This window comes from Centropristis striata, chromosome 14 (genome assembly GCF_030273125.1).
Source record: "Centropristis striata isolate RG_2023a ecotype Rhode Island chromosome 14, C.striata_1.0, whole genome shotgun sequence".
NCBI classification, from domain to species: domain Eukaryota; kingdom Metazoa; phylum Chordata; class Actinopteri; order Perciformes; family Serranidae; genus Centropristis; species Centropristis striata.
Window position 1 is genome coordinate 34,805,223 of NC_081530.1, and position 23,717 is coordinate 34,828,939.

General features: G+C 36.5%; 1 protein-coding gene across 1 annotated transcript in view; it reads right to left on the minus strand.

Moving 5' to 3' along the window:
• The window catches only part of tmem65 (transmembrane protein 65), a 52,222-nt gene that overhangs the window by 12,095 nt on the left and 16,410 nt on the right, over positions 1–23,717 (minus strand). The window contains exons 2-4 of the mRNA XM_059349877.1: positions 4,281–4,325; positions 2,427–2,494; positions 2,266–2,320 (exon numbers count right to left, since the gene is read on the minus strand). Of these exons, the coding sequence (XP_059205860.1) occupies positions 2,266–2,320; positions 2,427–2,494; positions 4,281–4,325 (168 nt within the window). The remainder of the gene's footprint in view (positions 1–2,265; positions 2,321–2,426; positions 2,495–4,280; positions 4,326–23,717) is intronic.

Genomic DNA, 23,717 nt, shown 5'->3' on the forward strand with positions numbered 1-23,717 from the left:
TGGAGGACTTCAGTCTGAGCTCAAAGAAAACTCCTCGCTGCTGCCGAAGGAGGTGAGCAACACCTCCACGTGATCGGATACGACAGTGAGGTGCAGCATGATGAAACGTGGACATCTCAGATAAAAAATATGTTCTCAATGGATGGAGCCGTCAGAGCGGAGCTATTGATCAAGAGCATGGGTCTCAAACTCGGGGCCCGAGGGCCAATTGTGGCCCTCGTGGCGATATTTTGTGGCCCCCACCTTGATATAAAAGTTTAATGTGAGTTTTATATGAATGGCACTTTACCGTGTTGTGTGTGGAAGGTCCCTTTAATTACTTTTTTGGTAATTTTGTGTCTTTTTAAAATAATTTTGTCTTTTTTAAATAATTGTGTCCTTTTTTGTAATTCTGTGTCCTTTTTTGGTAGTTTGTGTCTTTTTTAGTAATTTTGTGTCTTTTTTGGTAATTTTGTGTCTTTTTTAAAATAATTTTGTATATTTTTTGGTCATTATGTTTCTTTTTTTAAATAATTTAGGTTTTTTATTGTCATTTTGTGTCTTTTTTGGTCATTTTGTGTCTTTTTGGTCATTTTGTGTCTTTTTAAATAATTTTGTTTCTTTTTTTGGTCATTTTGTGTCTTTTTAAAAGTAATTTAGTGTTTTTTCAGTCATTTTGTGTCTTTTTTTGGTCATTTTGATACTGCCTCCAGCGGCCCCCAGGTAATTTGAGTTTGAGACCCCTGGTCTAGAGCCTCTTTTTTTTCTCCTTTCTTTCATTTGCACTTTGCAGGAGATATTGGAGCCAAGTATCCATGGAAACTGAATAATCTGTGACAAGAGCGGGATGAAGGCGAGCTCCAATGCCTCGATGGTTTCCACAGCGTAATAAAGACCTGAACTGGGACCCAGAACAACCCTGCAACTATATCCAGGAAGATATTTCAGTCCATAAACCTGGAGGTAATAAAAACGTCTTCCAGGTGAAGAGGCTTTGCTCTCACCCTACACATGACCTCTGACCTCCAGCCTGGAAAAGCAATAACAGCTGGGAGGACTTTAAGATGGGTTCACTGGCCTGGTGTTAAGATTTTATTATATAAAGGGAGCAAACATCATCATCATCTCCTTTAGGATGAAGGACAGAACCAAGCGTTTGATTTTTTTTTGATGTGAGGCCAAAACTGTTGTGTGGGAGGATATTTTGAGATATTTAATAGTCCAAAAACGAGGAGATTTCCAGTGTTATAGCAGCAATAAATAGAAAAAAAACACCAACATTAACAAGATTCTATAGTTATTACTTCCTGGGAATATGCAGATCATTATTTTGTCATGTTAATAGGATTTTGGTTTATTCCTAAGTGAATGCATCCTTACATGGAAATGTATTAAATTTTTTACGATTAATAATGCAGTAATATTTTCGTAGAACAGTTAAGAAAATTTAGCTATTTAGCTAATCTCAATCCTAATTTAACCCTCCCCCCAAAAAAACAAACAAACAAACAAAAAATTTAGCTATTAAGCCAGGGGTCTCAAACTCAAATTACCTGGGGGCCGCTGGAGGCAGTATCAAAATGACCAAAAAAAGACACAAAATTACTTAAAAAAAAGACACAAAATGACCAAAAAGACACAAAATTACTAAAAAAAAAAGACGCAAATGACCAAAAAAATACACATAATAACCAAAAAAGACACAAAATGATTTAAAAAAGACACAAAATGACAGAAAATAACTACATTTCTTAAAAAAGACACAAAATGACCAAAAAAGACACAAAATGACCAAAAAATACAAAGAATTATCAAAAAAGACACAAAATGACCAAAAAAGACACAAAATTATTTTTAAAAAGACAAAATTATTAAAAAAAAGACACAAAATTACCAAAAAAAAAATACACAAAATAACCAGAAAAAGTAATTAAAGGGACCTTCCACACACAACACGGTAAAGTGCCATTCATATAAAACTCACATTAAACTTTCATATCAAGGTGGGGGACACAAAATATCGTCACGAGGGCCACAATTGGCCCGTGGGCCGCAGGTTTGAGACCCCTGTATTGGAACACTGGGAAAAAAAATACATTTCGCTATTTAGCTCATCTAAAAATCTATCAGTCTCGCCTCACAGCACGGAGGTTCTCTGGCTTACCACCACAGTCCAAAAACATGCACTTAGGTTTAATTGGTGACTCTAAATTGCCCGTAGGAGTGAATGAGAGCGTGCTCGTCTGACTCTATGTGTCAGCCCTGTGATAGTCTGAATGTTCTTACCGGCCATGGTGGAGATCCCCAGAGTGACTCCGATAGAAAGTTCGATCTGAGTTCCCTGGAGGAGAGAAGAGAAGGAGCTGAGACAGATTCTGGGTTTTTCTTTCACACCAGTAATTCCATTAAAACAAAAGCTTCGTCTCTGTGCAAATAACTTCACTCACCGCTGCAATCATGATGGCATTATCCAGGAACCCAAAGCCAACAAAGGGGATGGCGTTATGGAACAAAACTGCACACAAACACAAAGAAACAAGTCAATCCAATCAGTGAGAATCACTCCGCTGCTTTACTTTTAATTCCTGCTCGTTGCTTTCAGACAATTAAAAAGAGCGTGTTAATCAGCCGGGCTGATAATGATTTAATTCATGTTTATTTACTGGCAAATGTGCTCCGAGTTATTAATTTATCCCACAAATATTAGCTGCATGTTTCCACAAAAGGGGACAAAAGAATATTTGATTATTTCAGGGTTTCAACAAGTCAAATTTAAGACTTTTAAAGACTTTTTTAAGACCGTAATGATAGAATTTAAGACTCATTTCACATTCATACTGATCCAGGGTCCAAGGTTGACCCTTAACAGGGAACTTAAGTATAGTTTGGGAAAATATATTTTAGGATAATCTTGACTAAAACAATCAGATTTCATGCAGGTAAATCAGTAATATTTAACTCAACAATGATTGTTCAATAAAACCATTAAAACTTGGTAAAGTTCCACTTTTTTTTTTTTTATTTTGAATTTTTCCAAAATTCCCCAGTTTAACTTCCCCTTTGCGACCCAAAAATCAAAGTATTGGACAAACTGGAATTTGGTGGCAAACCATCCAATGGCTTAAAATCACACATGTAAAAAAAAAGGAAAAGTCAGGGGATTATTGAAATTAGTAGCTTTTATCTTCTGGGAACGATAAATGTCTGTTTGCTCCTAGTGTGGATACATAAAAAACTATTTTTTATCTGATTTAAGTCTATAATTTAATTAGCAGTATCTGGTATTAATAGAAAATGCTGCGTATGTCTACTTAAAACCCTTTAAAAAGTGATTCCCTGCTTTTATTCTGAAAAACATACTTGGATGTACCAGAAGCTGTACTTATAAATTCCCTAAATCTAAAGTATTTTATCTGTTCTCTTTGTTCAGTAATATGAGAAAAAGGGTTTTCCACTCCAGGTTGATTTTCTCTGTTTCATATTAACCTATATATAGTTTCCCACTGTGGACAAATATTGTTTGGAAAATGATGCTTTTCTTCTTCTGTTCAAAGAGAAAATTGCCGTCTTTAAAGTGATTATGAGGTCAGTTATTGAAGCGAGGAGGTCGTCTCTGATCTTCAGACTTCACAGAAGGAAAATCAACAAAGATAATTACAGTTTGCTCAGCTTTGATTTCTACCATAAATAGAAAAAAAAAAAGAGATGAAATACTGAAAGTATTTATGAAATACATAAACAGTCTTTTAGCCAGAACTGCTGACACCAAAGAAACACTGATGGAGGAACGTCAGGATGCAATTTATGTGTGTGTGTGTGTGTGTGTGTGTGTGCCAGATTTAATCTCTCACTGTATCTGATCTGGGCTGAAAAGACAAAAAGACCAAAAAAAGACACAAAAAGACACAAAATGACCAAAAGAGACACAAAATGACTAAAAAAAAAAGACACAAAAAACAAAATGACCAAAAAAAGAAACAAAATGACAAAAAAAAGATACAAAATGACTAAAAAAAGACACAAAAAGACACAAAATGACAAAAAAAAACACAAAAAGACACAAAATGACCAAAAGAGACACAAAAAGACACAGAGTGACCAAAAGAAAGACACAAAATGACCAAAAAAAGACACAAAATGACTAAAAAAAGACACAAAATGACCAAAAAAAAAAACACAAAATGACCAAAAAAGACACAAAAAGACAAAGAAATACTGATGGAGGAACGTCGGGATGCAATTTCTGTCCAGAATATGAAGGAGTGTGTGTGTGTGTGTGTGTGTGTGTTTTAATCTCTCACCGTATCTGATCTGGGCAGCTGATGGCGGTGAGGTCTCCAGGGTCTCTGAGGAGAAGAAACAAACATCAAAACATCAGAAGTTTGCTCTCTAACTGCTGAAGTGTCTGCGTCACCATGGAAACGGACCTCTCCGCCCATAAAACTCATCGTCCCGTTCTTATAAATCAGACCAGATGTGTTGTCCACTTCAGGACTCTGACCTTTAATCACGGCGTCCCCGTAGTGCCAATCAGGTCCAGTTTTAAATGTCAAAAGAGCGACTAAAGTTCATCTTTTCAAATTTCATTAGAATTAGAACATAATTGTCTCAACGGGCGTCTTTGGACAAAATGTGATTCGAGACCTGAATACAGATATTAAACCTGCTTTCTCTGGCTGGATTTTACAACCCTCAGTGTGTTTACATGCAGTTTAATGGAGCTATGCTTAAAAATAGATACTGGCGTCTAACAGGACTTCTGTCCTTGTTCCAGTTTACATGCAACTGAGAAAATCTAATAACTGACGGGAACGTGTCCTCCTCCTCACCACTGGGTGGAGATATGAGTCGTTTCAGCAGGTTAATATCAAGGTTTTTAGTGGTCACATTCAAGCACTTTTCAAGGACTTTCCAGGTCCATTTTCAAGCTTTTCCAGGACCTTAAAACGGTTGTTGTTGCATGTTTTAGATGAGTACTTACATGCTAACAGGTAATTTGACTCAACCATACCGACAGCGATGGTTTCACACGTTTAACAACTAAAAGTACAGTTTGCTAATCTCAATATTCAATTTATTCGTTTTTTCATTGAACATGTGATTATCTATAGTCAGATTGGACGAGAAATACAGTAAGAATTTCAAGCACTGTATCCAAAATCCAAGCACTTTTCAATCCTTTAAAATACAACATTTAAATGTAAGCATTTTCAAGCATTTCAAGCACCAGTACGAACGCTGTAATATGGTCCCCTTTCTGCTTGACCTCAATTCGACAGTTTTTGCCATCGCTACTGACTGGCGACATGCTAATGTGCGACCGGCTAATGAGACCGGCTAATGTGGGAACAGTTAAAAACCGGCAAATGTGCAACCGGCTAATGTGCGACCAGCTAATTTGCGACCGGCTAATGTGCGACAGCTAATGAGACCGGCTAATGTGTGACCAGCTAATGTGCGACCGGCTAATGTGGGAACAGTTAAAAACCGGCAAATGTGCAACCGGCTAATGTGCGACCAGCTAATTTGCGACCGGCTAATGTGACCGGCTAATGTGCGACAGCTAATGAGACCGGCTAATGTGCCACCAGCTAATGTGGGAACAGTTAATGCGGCAGGCTATTGTGCGACCAGCTAATGAGACCGGCTAATGTGCGACCAGCTAATGTGCGAACAGTTAAAAACCGGCAAATGTGCAACCGGCTAATGTGCGACCAGCTAATTTGCGACCGGTTAATGCGACCGGCTTTCTTGGATGTTTTTGTTTTGTCAGATAAAGGCAATAATTAGTTCAAGTGTCATGTAAACGTACTGACTGTCAGCTAAGGCAGCACTGGGCTCATCTTGCCTTATATAACAAATAGATTTGTTGGGAAAAAAACAAGCCTATTGTTTTAACATCAGAATGTAATTTAAGGTTTTGTATTTGTTACCCGTGTTGGATAATGAGACAAGCATTAGCAGGTACCAACAGCTGTAAAGGAAGCTTGTTTGCATGTGTTTGACTGGACAACGTTGACACTTTATCCAGAGCGTCTGCAGAAGCAGGTTGACTGAGCCACTGCAGAGTCTCATTAGGAGCAAAGATCAGGCTGCGATTTTAGATGTGGAGAGCAGAGTGTCTCCAACATGGCAGCCTCAGGGTACAGCACTTTAAATGAAAAGAAAGTTATCCATAACTCCCTCTAAGTGACACCCAGGAAGAACATACTGTCATGGAAAAATAATATTAAGCCATCCATTTTCTTCAATTCCTTGTTTATTTTAATGGCTGGTGCAACTAAAGGTACAAATATAATGAGAACAACAAAAATAGCTCATAAGAGTTTAATTCTGATGCTGATAGACATTTTCCATGGTTTTCTCGTTAATAACCAAAATCATTATCAATAAAACCATGGAGAATGTCTAGATATCAGCTCTTAAATCGACGACTGTATGGACATCCTCAAGATTACTTTATTTTTTATTGAGATATCATTTTGAGTTTTACGATTTTTAAGTGATTAATTGTCTGTTCAGATGGAAGTTCTGTAGGAAACTGTTGGTCTGCAACCAGCCATTAAACATGTAGATTGCAGGAATACACACATTACAAGTAAAACACATTAAAGCAATTTAATAATTCAAATATTAGAGTGGTTACAAATACAGTTTCATGTGAATCCACAGCTCCCTCGGCTCTACAGAGAGTTTCAGCTCTTTGTTTCTGTCCAGCCCACAACTGTTTAATTCCCTCTCAAAGCTCTCATAGTAACATTACAGACCACAGCGTGCAGCTATTATCACAGGAAAAGCTGTAAAAAGCCACTGGACACTAACTGACAGACGCAGCTGGTGGACATAGTGGAGCATTTAGCAGCTGAAGAGTCAAGTATGTCCCTCAGCAGGTGGTAGGGACCAAAACCTGAGCTCAAAGAGAGTGAATAATGTTACTTTCTAACTGCTTAATATGTAAATACGCAAATTTTGATACACACAATTTGTTTCCGCTGCCAACAAGTGGCCAAACAAAATACAAACAAATAAAAAACAAGACATAACCATCATTCTGGGAAACGTGTTAAGTTAGGACCTAGGGCTGCACAATTAATCAAATTTTAATCGTGATCACAATTTTGGCCGCCACGATTAAATTAACCTGATCGTCGGTGAAATTTCCATTTTAAAATGCGTCTCTCCTGCAGACCTAATCAACACTTTCTACACCAGTAGTCCACCAACCACCAGGGGGCGAACACATAGTTAAGGTTTCATGTAGCTGCCTGAATAAATAACGAGCGAAAGCTAAACAGGATGTGACGTAGTAGTGGACGCCACAACAACACGCAGCATTTGTAAAAGCCGGGGAAGCAGTGTTGACAACTTAGCCACTTTGTTGCTATATTTAGCGACTTTTCAGTCCTCCTTAGCGACTATTTTTTCAAGAAAGTGACTGGAGACAAATCCAGAGACTTTTTCTGGTGTAAACCCAGGCTAATGGAAAACTGCTTTACGTTTTTGTGTCAGTTGACTGAAAGTTTTCTTGACTGTCTGGTGTCTGTCAACCACACTGAGTTGTAGCAGTTATTTGACCCATCTCGGTTTTGAGGATTTCCTTCAAAATAAGAGCAGTAAGATCTGAATAGAGTGAGAGTGAAGCGGCCTAGTCCTCCTGCAGCAGTCTTTCCCAACTGCAGAGACGGAGGGGATGTTAACCCCTTAGCGTCCAGTCTGCAAATTGCTAACAGTTACCTCTGTAGCAGGACAGTGTGTAAAACAGGCTAACAATTAGCTGATTACAATATTGATCAAAATAATCTTTATTATCAATTTGGCCATAATCGTGCAGCCCTATTAGGACCCGTGCCAAATACTCTGCTAAATAGGAGTTCATGTGTCTGCATTACATTAAGAGATTCAGCAGTTGGGACTCCCGTCTGACTTTAATTGGAAGAAGACAAGAGGAGAGGCTGGTTCACTGGAGGACCCTGCTGAGACACTGAGCTGACTCCAGGGAAGTGGGTCACTGGAGCAGAATGCATTCTGGGTAGACCAATTACATGAACAGGTCAATTATAGCAAGAGATTAATCCGGAGAGTCCATCACTCTCTGGCCTCCCCGTGTGTCTGTGCGTTAATAAGTTTCACCAACTTTTCTGCCAACAGAAAGAAGCCAAGAGCACAGAAATACCTGTGTGTGTGTGTGTGTGTGTGTGTGTGTGTGTGTGTGTGTGTGTGTGTGTGTTCTTGTACTCCCTACATAGTGAGGACCGGAACATGTTTTCAACCAACAAAGTGAGGACATTTTTGCAGAGTGAGGACATTTCGGCCGGTCCTCTCTTCTTTAAAGTTTTTTTTGAGATTTCAGACTTTGTTTTAAGGGTTAAAGGTTACATGATAATGATAATTAACTGAAACTGTATTGTGTGGTTACAAAACTAACTAAAATTATAGTGAAAATGTCCTTCGTTTTTTGTCTTTGTCAACTTTTTTCATACGTAATGAAGATGGATAAGACAAAGGAAATAAAGGCAAAATTTACTGTGACCTCTTTTAATCTCCCACCCAACAAATACCCCATTACAAAAAACTACAACTAATAAAAACTAAACTAAAACTAAAGCATTTCAAAAAATATATATATGCTAAACTAAAACTAGCAAACTCACTCTAAAAACTAACTAAAACTAACTGGATTTGAAAACAAAAATTGACAACAAAATTAAAACTAAAACTAATGAAAAATTCAAAACTATTATAACCTTGCAGGGGAATTCACTGTTCCAATGAGGGTCCTCACAAAGATAGAAGTACAAGAATGTGTGTGTGTGTGTGTGTGTGTGTATGACTGCTTTAAGACTCATCTTTCAAAACAAACCTGCAGCAGCTCTGTGGACAGATTTACGTCTCTGAGCGGCCGGTGGCTGAGGAAAGGTCAGGCTCTATTCCACGACACATTAAAAACAGGCCAGATATATCTCCTGCAACATTGTTAAGTGGAAGAAGAAGAAGAAGAAGAAGGAGGAGGTCCCAATACTGACTCATCGTCTCTCAATGTAGCCAAACAAAGAGACTAAAGCCGTGAATTAACCAGCATCACTAACTGTGCACAGAGTGTCTGGTGCTTGTTGTAAACAAACAGAGATCGTTAAGTGAACACCTCCTGCAGCAGCAGCACATACACACTGTACTGCTACAGAGCTAACTGTTAGCCTGTTAGCACATACACACTGTACTGCTACAGAGCTAACTGTTAGCCTGTTAGCACATACACACTGTACTGCTACAGAGCTAACTGTTAGCCTGTTAGCACATACACACTGTGTGTTACAGAGCTAACTGTTAGCCTGTTAGCACATACACACTGTACTGCTACAGAGCTAACTGCTAGCCTGTTAGCACATACACACTGTACCGCTACAGAGCTAACTGTTAGCACATACACACTGTACCGCTACAGAGCTAACTGTTAGCCTGTTAGCACATACACACTGTACTGCTACAGAGCTAACTGTTAGCCTGTTAGCACATACACACTGTACTGCTACAGAGCTAACTGTTAGCCTGTTAGCACATACACACTGTATTGCTACAGAGCTAACTGTTAGCCTGTTAGCACATACACACTGTACTGCTACAGAGCTAACTGTTAGCCTGTTAGCACATACACACTGTACTGCTACAGAGCCAACTGTTAGCACATACACACTGTCCTGAAAAAAAAAAGACACAAAATGACAGAAAAAAAACTAAATTACTTAAAAAAGAAAAAATTTGAAGGCTCCTTCCTGTCTACAAAAAAATGTTATGTAATGTCATTATGTGTCTTTTTTAAGTAAATTCGTTTTTTTAGTCATTGTGTGTCTTGTTTTTTTAGTAATTTTGCGTCTTTTTTTGGTCATTTTGATACTGCCTCCAGCTGCCCCCAGCTAATTTGAGTTTGAGACCCCTGGTTGGTTCAGAATGGGATTTGGACATTACAACTATTTTTGATAAAATCATGACTCACTTGTTCGCTCTACTTTAAAAGGACAACATTTCAATTTCGTGCTGTCTCCGTCATTCAACCAACCTTCACTCTATCCCAAAGTCCCAGATCGTCTCTTTGCTCTCAACAAGCTGTTTTCTCAATATGAAAGAAGAAAGAAGTTTCCCGTCTACAGAATCAAAGCCCTCTTCCAGAGCTCGACTTCCAGAGAGATTTGTGTCGTCAGATTCACACGAGGATCTGACGCTTCGTCCTGGCAGAATGCTCAATCAGATAAAGTTACCAGGCAACAAATTCTCACTGAGCAGCTCCACTTGGCAACAACATTCATCCCCAGGAAGTGACACGGCGGCTCGCTGGGGGGCGTCAGGAAAGTTTGGTGTTACAACTTTTGCTCTGCACTCTAACTCATCAATACTGAGATCTTCTAAAGGAAGCAGCAGAGGAAAGCTGAGCTGCTCGCGGCCACTTATCCTTCTTTGTGACGAGAAAAACAAACATCAATCACGCTCTTCCCAAGGTGCGTTTCTATTCAGATCTTAATGCTCTTATTTTGAAGGAAATCCTCAAAACCGAGACGGGTCAAATAAAGGGCAACTGCTACAGCTCAGTGATCTACAGACACCAGACAGTCAAGAAAACTTTAAGTCAACTGACACAAAAACATAAAGCAGGTTTCCATTAGCCTGGTTTACCCGTGCTGCCTTCCACGCTCGATTTTGTTCCGAACTGCAAGGCGGCATGGACTCGGGATTCCGACTCGGGAATTCGAGTAGGTCGTAAATATGTGGAAAACGTCACAGCAAAATGGCGCTAAAATATTATTGTTTTTCCCATATTTAAACTACATTAGTCTATAAGGTGTAATACTGCACTTATTTTTATTTTATGCAGGAAATTGATAAGATTTAATAATATTTTTGTCTCTTAAGTATTTGCAGACCACAATTCCGTCCTATATTTGGACCCAGCGAGGACACAACCATTTAACTGTCTGTTGTACCAGGTAGCTGATCTACTTCCCCTGAATAATCTTTAAATGCTCCAAAGCAACCTGGTCTCACAGAAATCCGTGAAATAGCCACGGATTTCGCTTAACTCTAAATCCGTGGAATAGCCACGGAATCACTGAAATTTCCGTGAAACTGACACGGATTTCGCTACAATGCAAGTTAATGACAGTCATATCCTGTGGCTATTCCATTGATATTTGTTCCTATTGGTTTGTTCCAAGTCACGTGACTTTCAAGGTCCCAGAACAAAAAACATGGCGGACAGTTCTCTCATTTTTAGTGAAAAAATTAATATTTTGACTTAGTTTCTGCATAAAAATGGATTTTGATCACATTTCTAGCGAGAAATATATGTTTTATTTTCTAAATATTCACTCAGTGAATGTACATAATCACTTTGTATGTTGGAATAGCCACGGGATATGACTGTCATTAACTTGCATTGTAGCCAAATCTGTCTCAGTTTCACGGAAATTTGAGCGATTCCGTAGCTATTCCACGGATTTTGAGTTAAGCGAAATCCGTGGCTATTTCACGGATTCCTGTGAGATCATGTTGTCCAAAGACATCCAAACAAACATCAAATTGCTGTGGTCGGCCATGTTTTCCGAGGTTGAGCAATGAAACGCATTTAACTCGGAAGTCTGAATTTCCAACTCAGTTCTTTCCGAGTTCCGAGTGCTATCGAACGCAGCACTAGCCCTGCTAATGACGATGGCGCGTACTATTGGACAGACGGATATCTTGTAGTTTTGTAGTTTTCTTACAGATCCAACATGGCTGCTACAGACGCGAAGCTCTCTTTGGATCTAGCTGTAGACAGAGTTCTAGATAGTTTAGAGAACGTTTTTTTTAAAACATGGATCTCAAACACTTAATGTGAGTTTTATATGAATGGCACTTTACTGTGTTGTGTGTGGAAGCTCCCTTTAATTACTTTTTTTTGTAATTTTGTGTCTTTTTTGTAGTAATTTTGTGTCTTTTTAAATAATTTTGTGTCTTTTTTAGTAATTTTGTGTATTTTTTGGTCATTTTGTTTCTTTTTTTAATAATTGTGTGTCTTTTTTGGTAATTCTGGATGTACTTTTTATGCTCTAATATCGTTAAAAATCTAAAACAACATCAATACAATGATATTATCGTTTATCGTGATAGTTTATGGGAAACTATATCGTCCTAAAAAATATGTTATTGTGACAGGCCTAATTACATCACATAAATGGCTAACAAATTATTACTTTGGTGGGAAAAAACCCAACTTATTTTATGTAAAGATAACTGCATAATTCCTAATGTTACATTATGTTTTTTTCCAGAAAAATCAGCAGGAAAATGTGAATGTGTTTACATGGGCCATTTTTTACTTAAATTACATCACATAAATTAATAAAAAATGTATTACTGTGGGTGGGAAAAAAACGCAACTCATGTTTAAAACATGTTTTGTAGAAGAAAGGTATCCATATTTCAGTTTGGTGGCCACAGAAAAGACATTTCTGTCTGATGGAAGTCCACTGAATTTAAATGAGGATTGTTGAATGTTGCATCATTGTGCTGCTGGTGCATTTCACACAAAAAAAACATATTTACATAACCAATGCCTGGCTCTTCATAAGCTCTCTGTGAGCGGTTTATATATGAACAGTCAGCTTTTAGCCTTTGTTGTGATACTGCAACAACAACAACAACAACAAGAGGTCAGTTTAATCTGAAGCTGCACGATCTTTGAGATCAATGCATCATGAATTGCAGATTCAGTGTGATGCAGCATTAAATCCTCCTGTCAACATTGATTCTGGGTCCAATTATAAAGCACTAATTGATCCACACATTCGGCCAAAACATTAAACAACTTCTGTCCATTTATTTCACCTTCACCCCCCGTTGGTGTGAACCATGAAAACCTGCCGCTCCATGAATCAGTTTCATGCCCCGGCCTGCATTAATCCAAACTATTTGCCAGTGGAACGATTAGAACAAAACGCTTGTACAGTCGGCTCATTAAAGCTCGTTTCTCTGAGAAAAGCTGGGCCAAGGCCTTCCACACGTTTGATCACACAGCTCACACTGCATTACCATTAGTTTAAAGCTGCTAATAAAAAACAAATTAAACAAAACGTTTCAATTGGTTGATTAGGAAATTCATGTGTTCAGTGTCCCAGTTATTTAACACCACAAAGTTAATGAGACACCCCAAACTGCATCAACAGAACACAGTGAGGTCAAACTTTTTTGGTCATTTTGTGTCTTTTTTTTAATAATTGTGTCTTTTTTTAAGTAATTTTGTGTCTTTTTGGTCATTTTGTGTCTTTCTGTTGTTGTAATTTTGTCTTTTTTTTGGTCATTTTGTGTCTTTTTTTAAGTAATTTAGTTTTTTTCTGTCATTTTGTGTCTTTTTTGTTAATTGTGTGTATTTTTTCTGTCATTTTGTGTCTTTTTTGTTAATTCTGTGTATTTTTTTGGTCATTTTGTGTCTTTTTTTAAAATAAATGTGTCTTTTTAAAGTAATTTTGTGTATTTTTTTGTAATTTTGTCTGTTTTTGTAATTTTGTCTTTTTTTGGTCATTTCGTGTCTTTTTTAAGTAATTTAGTTTTTTTCTGTCATTTTGTCTTTTTTTTTGTAATTTTGTGTCTTTTTTTTTGTAATTTTGTGTCTTTTTTAAGTAATTCAGGTTTTTTCTGGTCATTTTGTGTCTTTTTTTGGTCATTTTGTGTCTTTCCGTAATTTTGTGTCTTTTTTGGTCATTTTGATACTGCCTCCAGTGGCCCCCAGGTAACTTGAGTTTGAGACCCCTGGTGTAAAGTAACATGATGTAGTGTGACAGAGATTGTAGTTGTACTCTGAACTTTCTGAAAAAAAGAGAGCATTAGTCTCAGTAAGTGCGTGTCTATGCACCCGTTTCAATGTACGTTTTAAATTGGCACATTTGGATAAAACGTCTCAGCTGAGGACGAACACGATAAAACAAAATGGCTAGAGGATTAAAGAATAAATGATGGTGTAAATAAAGCCTGTGACTTCACTCAGATGTCTATTTCCATCGTGTTTTCGACATGGTTCCCCATTGTTTGAGCTTTGACTGGCGCTCTTCTTCTACCATACTTTAATGGCGTTCCATTGGGTCCGCCATCTGTTTATCTTGGCACGCTCAACACCTCATACCCCATCACAGAAGTGGAGGGAAACAAGCACTCATTTCCATTTTATTTTTGCCAAATATTACAGAGATACCCATGCCTGGTGACTCTCCGCTGGTTACATAAGGTGAAAAAACGACAATGAAGCCGACTGGAATCATGTAAAATTAGAGCTGGCGTAGAATCCTTCAGTCAGAGCCGCCTGGAGCAAAACGCTGCGCCGCTTTTATCCACTCAAAGTGAAACTGACAATACAGTTGTGATTGTATAGACTGTATGTAGGCTAAACCTTTCCTCTGGCAGCCCACTCACCAGCTTCACCTTATTAGGATCTGAGAGAAAACTTCTGTCTCCACTTGTCTTTTGTTTTCTGTTGCATAATGAGCGTCGCAGTGTCGCCGGGCCGCTGGAGTGGTTGTTTCATTTTAAATTCATTTAACCCTTTATGGGGTGAAGAACTATGTTTGGTAACTTCACTGGGGGGGGGGTGTAATATTTTGAGAAAAAAGTTGCAAATTTACTAGATTAAAGTGGCAAATCTACACGAAAAAAAGTTGCAGATTCCCGAGAAAAGAGTGGGGAAAAAGCAACTTTTTTCTCGTAGATTCAACACTTTAAATCTCATAAATCTGCACATTTTTTCTCGTAGACTTTAATCTCGTAAACTTTTTTCTCAAAAAAATGTGTTAGTTTTAGTTTTATCAGTCAATTTGTGTCTTTTGTTGTCATTTTGTGTCTTTTGTTGATAATTTTGTGGTCAATTTGTGTCTTTTTTTTGTAATTTTGTGTATTTTTTGTCATTTTGTGTCTCTTGTTGATAATTTTGTGGTCAATTTGTGTCTTTAGTTGATAATTTTGTGGTCAATTTGTGTCTTTTGTTGATCATTTTGTGGTCAATTTGTGTCTTTTTTGGTCAATTTGTGTCTTTTAGTGGTCATTTTTTGTAATTTTGTGGTCAATTTGAGTCCTTTTTTGCTTAATTTTATGGAATGTATTGGTCAGAGAGATGTTTTAGTTGTTGTCCGCTTCATTATTTGTCCAAAATTCGTCGTATCAATTGAGTTTGTATGATCTGAAAAAAAGTTGCATATTTACGAGAAAAAAAAAGTGGAAAAAAGCAACTTTTTTCTCCCAGATTCACCACTTTAAATCTCATAAATCTGCAAATTTTTTTCTCCTAGATTTGCCAATTAAATCTCGTAAACTTTTTTCTCAAAATACGACCCCCCTCCCCCGGGTCCGTATGTTTCTTTTTTTGTTTTGTTTTTTACACATTCTGTCAGTATGTAATATCCTCCAATATTCTCTAGGGTTGAAATTTGGAATTTGCAAGTATTTCAATGAGTGTCCTATTAAGGGTTAATATGTGGCGCTGAAAATATACCACGCCACACTGTGGGAATAACCCATTTCCACCCTTTCAGACGGATTCTGACTTCCTAATGACTGCAGAGTGAGAACAAACACTGTGACTCCTGGGAAAACGTGTCCAGAAATAGGTCTGAGTGACGCAGGCAAAATTAATATCGCTGCACAATCTGCTAATAGCAGCAGATCTGGAGTCGGATGAGTAAATGCAGAGAGCTGTAACTCTCGGTGGACCTCAGTCTGCTGCAGGATTTCACAAAGTACATAAAGTACAACAGAGTGAGTGTAACATATGTCAGTGTGTGATTAAATCAAGAGCTGACTCTCTTCTCTGTGTTGGTGTTTATAATTAGACATCAGCAGATGCTCTATCATCTGTCTGCTGTCACACTGCTGATTAACAGAGAGGAGCTGCTTCCTGCAACACACACACACCTGAAGAACACACACACACACACACACACCTGACAGACACACACACACCTGACAGACACACACACACACACACCTGACAGACACAAACACACACCTGAAGAACACACACCAACAGAGGCTTAGCTGTGATTAAAGGAGAATATTCCACAATAAATCCTCCCTAAATCTGATGTTATCTCAGAGTTTTAGCTGAAAGCTGATCCAGCTTTCATAACCTTCATTCAGCCAGAATATGTAGAAAGATTCTCCGATCTGGATTTTAGGGAGCATGGAAACATTATGGACTACCAACTTACTTATTTTTGTAAGTACTTACTTAAGTATTTATTTCCTTACTGACTTACTTACTTAATTACTTATTTCCTTACTGACTTACTTACTTAACTACTTACTGACTTACTTACTTACTTAAGTACTTACTTAAGTACTTATTTCCTTACTGACTTACTTACTTAACTACTTACTGACTTACTTACTTACTTAAGTACTTACTTAAGTACTTATTTCCTTACTGACTTACTTAATTACTTATTTCCTTACTGACTTACTTAACTACTTATTTCCTTACTGATTCACTTACTTAACTACTTATTTCCTTACTTACTTACTCCCTTACTTACTTAAGTATTTATTTCCTTACTGACTTAAGTACTTAACTACTTATTTCCTTACTGACTTACTTAAGTACTTATTTCCTTACTGACTTACTTACTTACGTACTTACTTAAGTACTTATTTCCTTACTGACTGACTTACTTACTAAAGTACTTACTTCCTTACTGACCTACTGACTGACTTAATTAGTTACTTTCTAACAAAGATACTTACTGACTTACTAACTTAGTTAAGTATTTACTTACTTGTGAACTTATATACGTATTTGCTTATTAATTCAGTACTTACTTAAGTACTTACTTTCCAACAAAGTTACTTACTTACGTATTATTTACTACAAACACACACTGCACACTTGACAGACACACACCATCAGAGTTTGAGTCTTAGCTGTGATTAAAGGAGAATATCCCACATTAAATCCTCCCTAAATCTGATCTTATCTCAGAGTTTTAGCTGATGCAGTTTATTATTTTTTTCCACTGTGATGCCAGCATCCATCACACTGTCCACGTGATCGTTTGTGTAGATAAGAACGTCAAAAACAACACAAATGTTGTTGTGTGAGCAGTAGTTTGAAGTACTGGCTGATTGGGAACAACATGACATTTATTCTGACATTTTAAAAAACATCTTTTGTGTTATTGTGTTGTTGTGGCAGAAGGAGGGTCTTTACCCTTGAAAACTTCACAGTAAGAAATTAAATAAAAACAAAAAAACATCCTTAAATAGATGGGAAAGATGCTGCTTCATTAATCAAAAACAGGGGTCTCAAACTGGCGGCCCGCGGGCCAATTGTGGCCCTCGTGATGATATTTTGTGGCCCCCACATTGATATGAAAGTTTAATGTGAGTTTTATATGAATGGCACTTTACCGTGTTGTGTGTGGAAGGTCCCTTTAATTGCTTTTTTGGTAATTTTGTGTCTTCTTTAATAACTGTCTTTTTTTTTTCTTTTTAGTAATTTTGTGTCTTTGTGGTCATTTTGCATCTTTTTTGGGTCATTTTGTGTATTTTTGGGTCATTCAGTGTCTTTTTAAAGTAATTTAGGGTTTTTTCTGTCATTTTGTGTCTCATTTTAATAATTGTGTCTTTTTTGGTAATTCTGTGAATTTTTTGGTCATTTTGTGTCCTTTTTTAGTAATTTTGTGTCTTTGTGGTCATTTTGCGTCTTTTTTGGGTCATTTTGTGTATTTTTGTATTTACTAAATTCCATACTTCCTTCCTTACTTCCTTAAGTACTTACTTAATTACTTATTTCCTTACTTCCTTCCTTAAGTACTTACTTAATTACTTATTTCCTTACTTCCTTCCTTAAGTACTTACTTAACTACTTATTTCCTTACTTAAGTACGTACTTAATAACTTATTTCCTTCCTTCCTTACTTAAGTACTTACTTGATTACTTATTTCCTTACTTCCTTAAGTACTTACTTAACGACGTATTCCCTTCCTTACTTACTTAACGTACGTACTTAACTCGTCATTTCCTTACTGAATTACTTACTTATAAATTAAAATTACAAAATGCATACATTTAAACTAAATCTTTAAAAATGGGACCCTTGTATATTAAGGAAGAGAACAATAAGAAAACTCAGAGTTAGCAGAAAACTGTTACCAGAACAAACATGCCAATGGACAGAAACAACAACTCTGCAAATAAAAATCTGCATATTCCTTCAATCAACACGACAAACCTGAAGTGCTGCTGGGAACCAGCTCTGCAGCTTCTGTGTCCACTGAAAATGGGACAGAAACATTAAGTCAGCTCTGATTATCAGCTCGGGGCCAACGGTGAATGCCAACAAATGTCAGACTGAATAATGAATTAAAAAGGAATTTGCAATTCAGTGTTTTCATCAGACTACAAACAAAACACTCAATTATTCTTTGTCACATGAGTCAAAATAAAACAAGTCTTTGTAGAAGCAGTGGATGATTGTGCTGCTGTTTGGGAGTTGACACGTCAAACCCAGATTCCAAAAAAAAAAGTTGTGAAACTGTGAAAAATATTAATAAAAACTGAATGCAATGATCTGCAATGTACTGAAAATACAAGATATGTGATGTTTAAACTGATAAACCTTATTTTTTTGTAAATATAAACTGAATTTTGATTGACATAGGATGATTAATTGCAATGTAATCATTAAGAATATTTATTAGATATTTAAGTTTTTCCATTTATTCCCAGCACTTTGGAATAGGTTGTAAATAAATGGAAATATCATCAGGTGATGGAGGACGGAGGCAAATTTCCACTGGGCTAAAAATATTTAGAAATAAATAAATAAATGACTAAGCAAGTAAGTACATATGTACATAAGTAAGTAAATAAGTACATAAGTACTTAAGTAATGAAGTCAGTAAATAAATAAATAAGTAAGCACAAAGGAAAGTAAGTAAGTCAGGGAATAAGTAAGTAGTGAGATAATAAGTAAGTAAATAAGTATGTAAGTAACTTTGTTAGAAAGTAAGTACTTAAGTCAGTCAGTAAGAAAATAAGTAAGCAAGTTAGTACTTAAGAAAATAAGTACTGAATTAATAAGTATGTAAATAAGTTAATAAGTAAATAAGTATGTAAGTAACTTTGTTGGAAAGTAAGTAAGTACTTAGGTAAGTAAGTCAGTAAGTAAGTAAGTCAGTATGTAAGTAAGTACATAAATAACTAACTTTGTTGGAAAGTAAGTAAGTACTGAAATAAGCAAGTACGTAAATAAGTTCACAAGTAAGTAAATACTTAAGCTGGTAAGTAAGTCAGTAAGTATCTTTGTTAGAAAGTAACCAATTACTTAAGTAAGTAAGTCAGTAAGTAAGTAAGTCAGTAAGTAAGTAAGTCAGTAAGGGAATAAGTAATTAAGTAAATTCTTAAGTAAGTCAGTCAGTAAGGAAATAAGTAGTTCAGTAAATACTTAAGTAAGTAAGTAAGTCAGTAAGGGAATAAGTACTAAAGTAAGTACTTAAGTAAGTACGTCAGTAAGGAAATAAGCAGTTAAGTAAGTACTTAAGGAAGTCAGTCAGTAAGGAAATAAGTAGTTCAGTAAATACTTAAGTAAGTAAGTAAGGGAATAAGTAATTAAGTAAATTCTTAAGTAAGTAAGTAAGTCAGTAAGGAAATAAGTACTTAAGTAAGTACTTAAGTAATTAAGTCAGTAAGGAAATAAGTAGTTAAGTACTTAAGTAATTAAGTCAGTAAGGAAATAAGTAGTTAAGTACTTAAGTAAGTAAGTCAGTAAGGAAATAAGTACTTAAGTAAGTACTTAAGTAATTAAGTCAGTAAGGAAATAAGTAGTTAAGTACTTAAGTAATTAAGTCAGTAAGGAAATAAGTAGTTAAGTACTTAAGTAAGTAAGTCAGTAAGGAAATAAGTACTAAAGTAAATACTTAAGGAAGTAAGTCAGTAAGTCAGGAAGGGAATAAGTAATTAAGTAAATTCTTAAGTAAGTAAGTCAGTAAGGAAATAAGTAGTTAAGTAAGTACTTAAGTAAGTACGTCAGTAAGGAAATAAGTACTTAAGTAAGTACGTCAGTAAGGAAATAAGTAGTTAAGTGAGTACTTAAGTATGTAAGTCAGTAAGGAAATAAGTACTTAAGTAAATACTTAAGTAAGTAAGTCAGTCAGTAAGTCAGTAAGGAAATAAGTAGTTAAGTTTAGAGAAACAATCTATTATAAACATGTTAACAACTATTATGCTTTAATTAAAAATAAATCAGGGAATGGCAGATTGTCCCATCGAGTATCCAGGCAACTCAGACTGACATGTCACACACCAACACACCAACAGGAAGTAGAGTTAACAGGACCACCAGCCAAACGCTTTCAAACACCCCCACTTGGACGTTTCATTATCCTAAATACTGTGGCTGCCAGACCCTCGTGTGCACTGAAAGTAATTGGCAGCGTCTCTTTTGGCAGCTACAGTTTTTGAAGCGCTCCCATCACTGTCTTCTAATTAGTTTCCACACTTTTACACCTCGATCCTCCAGACAGCACATTCTCCTTTAGATCGTACAGTGTGATGAATGTTGACAATGGAATATTAGTCAGTGTGATTAAATCTGTCACTGAAAATGAGGGTATGCTCTGAATACAAGTTGCCGTTACCATAGTGACGGATGCTGTGGGGGCAAAACAACCCTTGTGAAACTGAGGGGGGTTCTCCACTTCCACATTCAAGACACAAACTCTTGTCTCATCTTGTATTATTATAGGATATTATATTGGCTATACAATGGATTCGTCTTTGTAAGTCATTTTGTGTCTTTTTTTGGTCATTTTGTGTCTTTTTTGGTCATTTTGTGTCTTTTTGTGCCTTTTTTGGTCATTTTGTGTCTTTTTTTAGGCATTTGTGTCTTTTTAGTTATTTTGTGTCTTTTTTTAGTTATTTTGTGTCTTTTTTTAGTTATTTTGTGTCTTTTTTGGTCATTATGTGTCATTTTGTGGGTTTTTTTTGGTCATTTTGTGCCTTTTTTTGGTAATTTTGTGTCATTTTTTAGTCATTCTGTCTTTTTTGGTCATTGTATGTCTTTTTTTGTCATTTTCTGCCTTTTTTTGTCATTTGTGTCTTTTTTTTAGTTATTTTGTGTCTTTTTTGGTTATTTTGTGCCTTTTTTGGTCATTTTGTGGGGTTTTTTTCTTCATTTTGTGTCTTTTTTAGTCTTTTTGTGTCATTTTGTGTCTTTATTTAGTCATTTTGTGTCTTTTTTGGTCATTTCGTGTCTTTTATGTTGTCATTTTGTCTTTTTTGGTCAATTTGTGTCATTTTGTGTCTTTTTTTAATCTTTTTTTGGTCATTTTGTGTCCTTTTGTGTCTTTTTTTGGTCATTTTGTGTCTTTTTGTGTCATTTTGTGTCTTCTGTGGGGTTTTTTTTGTGGTTATTCTGTTTTCTCATTTTGTCTTTTTTGTCAGTCAGACTGACACGTTTACATGCACTTCAGTCGTCCAGTTATAGTCAGATTAAGGCAATAATTTGTTTTTTTCAAGTGTCATGTAAACGTACTGACTGGTGCACAAGTTACATGAATAAACCTAAATGAGATCCTACGGTCAAACCTGCTTGGCGACAAAATGCAAAATATATTCTACGATACTCAGCAATGCACACAGGCTGCATAGATGCAATAAGACTTTTTCATTTTAGCTGAAAAACAAAAGCCTTTGCTATATAACTGAACTGGTTGTTGACTTGCTGCTTCCTGGAGCCAGAGGAGTGAGGAGCCAGCAGTAAATTAAGATATAAGACGGTTAATAAAACAGGTTTATTAGGAATCAGTGGTACCACGAGAGGTCCGTGATCAGGCAGTCAGAAATGTGTAAAACCAATACGAGAATGAGAGATTAGCTCCAACACACAGACAGACACACAGCAATGATCCGTGGCTGCAGCTGGAACAAACTCCACTCGTCTGGTTTTCTATTCAGATTTAGCCATTCGGCCACATGAACATGGCTCATATTCAGTAGCTCGTCCCAGAGGAGGCGGGCGGGACTGAGGTCAGTGTGTCATGTTGAACCACAGCAGACTGGGAGGAACGTTTGTTTATGTGGCTGCTGGCTTTGTGCTCTGGTGCTTCGCCATGTGGAAACCAGAAAGGCCCTTCAACAAACTGGTCTGTTTATTATAACAGCTCATTTATCGCATTTTTGAAGACTTTATCATATTCCAAAACTCACCAAACTTGGTACAAAATTCAATCCCTTCGAAAATGTACGTTTTTCATTGGTTTCAGAAATGGGCGTGGCTAAATGACCTTCTAGCGCCCCCTAGAATACAGCCCCTAAAACAGGCCCACTATACTTCTCATTGTTCTTGCTTTTCTATTTGTTATCAAGGACATGTTTTCTCTCTTGGTAATTACTCCTCCTGCTCATGTGTTTTTTTTTTGTTATTTTGTGTCTTTTTGTGTCTTCTGTGGGGTTTTTTTGGTTATTCTGTCTTCTCATTTTGTTTTTTAGTCCTCCTGTGTCTTTTTTGTCATTTTGTGTCCGTTTTAGTCATTTTGTGTCTTTTTTAGTCATTTTGTGTCTTAGTGTCTTTTTTTAGTCATTCTGTGTCTTTTTGTGTCTGTTTTTGGTCATTTTTTGTCTTTTTTAGTCCAACATAAAATATGATTTTGAATCTTTTTTTTTACTTTCAAAATCATTCTGGCCATGAAGGCCAACTGTTCTACTTGTTACAGTTGTTTTATTGATTTTGTTATTGTTATGGTATTGACATCAACCTGCCAAAGGGACTAAAGATGGAAATTAGCCGTTGTATTGTCCCTGCTTTAAATAAATAAACTCAAGGTTTGTCATAGGGACACGAAATTCGGTACATACATGCATCATGGAAAGACGCACCAAAAAGTCTCAAGAAGCCATACCCAAAAACAAACAGGAAGTCGGCCATCTTGGATCAAAAATGGAATTTTAGACGTTTTTTGATCATTGTCATTTCCACGCCGTAAACTTTAGCAATCTCCTCCTACAGATTTTATCTGATAGACTTCAGACTTGGTCAGTACCATCACAAGGCCTTTGACATTAAAAGTTATTAAAAGCTTTGCAGAGCGTCACACTATGGGGGCGTGGCATGGCGGCAAAATATGGCGCTTTGGCTTAAAACACGAGAGTGTATAACTTTACCATACATTGTCCAATCTGCCTCAAACTTGTCATGCATGATGGTTCATCACTGAACAGTTCTACATAACAATATCTCATAAAGTCCCACCCTTTTTGATTAGCCACGCCCCCTTTTCCTAACTAATGAACCGTTTCTCGTAGAGACTTGCATGCAGAGTTCGTACACCTTGTGCACTTTTCAAGCTTTTCCAGCATCTTACAGCTGTGATAAATATACATATTTCAAATACATACATACTGAAAATTAATATTTTACGTTTTCATTTCAGGTTCTCCAACTAATTATATTTCTATTCTATAGGATTTTGTTGTTAAAGAAATGCGTTCATCGCTGCTTGCAGCTTTAATAGTTTCCAGTGAATCTGGAGTAACCACATACTTTTGGCAATGCAATGTAGCAGTTATTTATAGAGCTACTTTTTAAACTCACTTTTTTAGGATCATAAATAGATTTTGTGTTCAGTAGATTTCCTGCTGCTTGTGTTTCTGCCTGAGCAGCTTTGAGCTGCTAGCACTACAGCTGAAACACATTTTTACTGAAATACAAGCACTGCGTTGCTATGTGTTG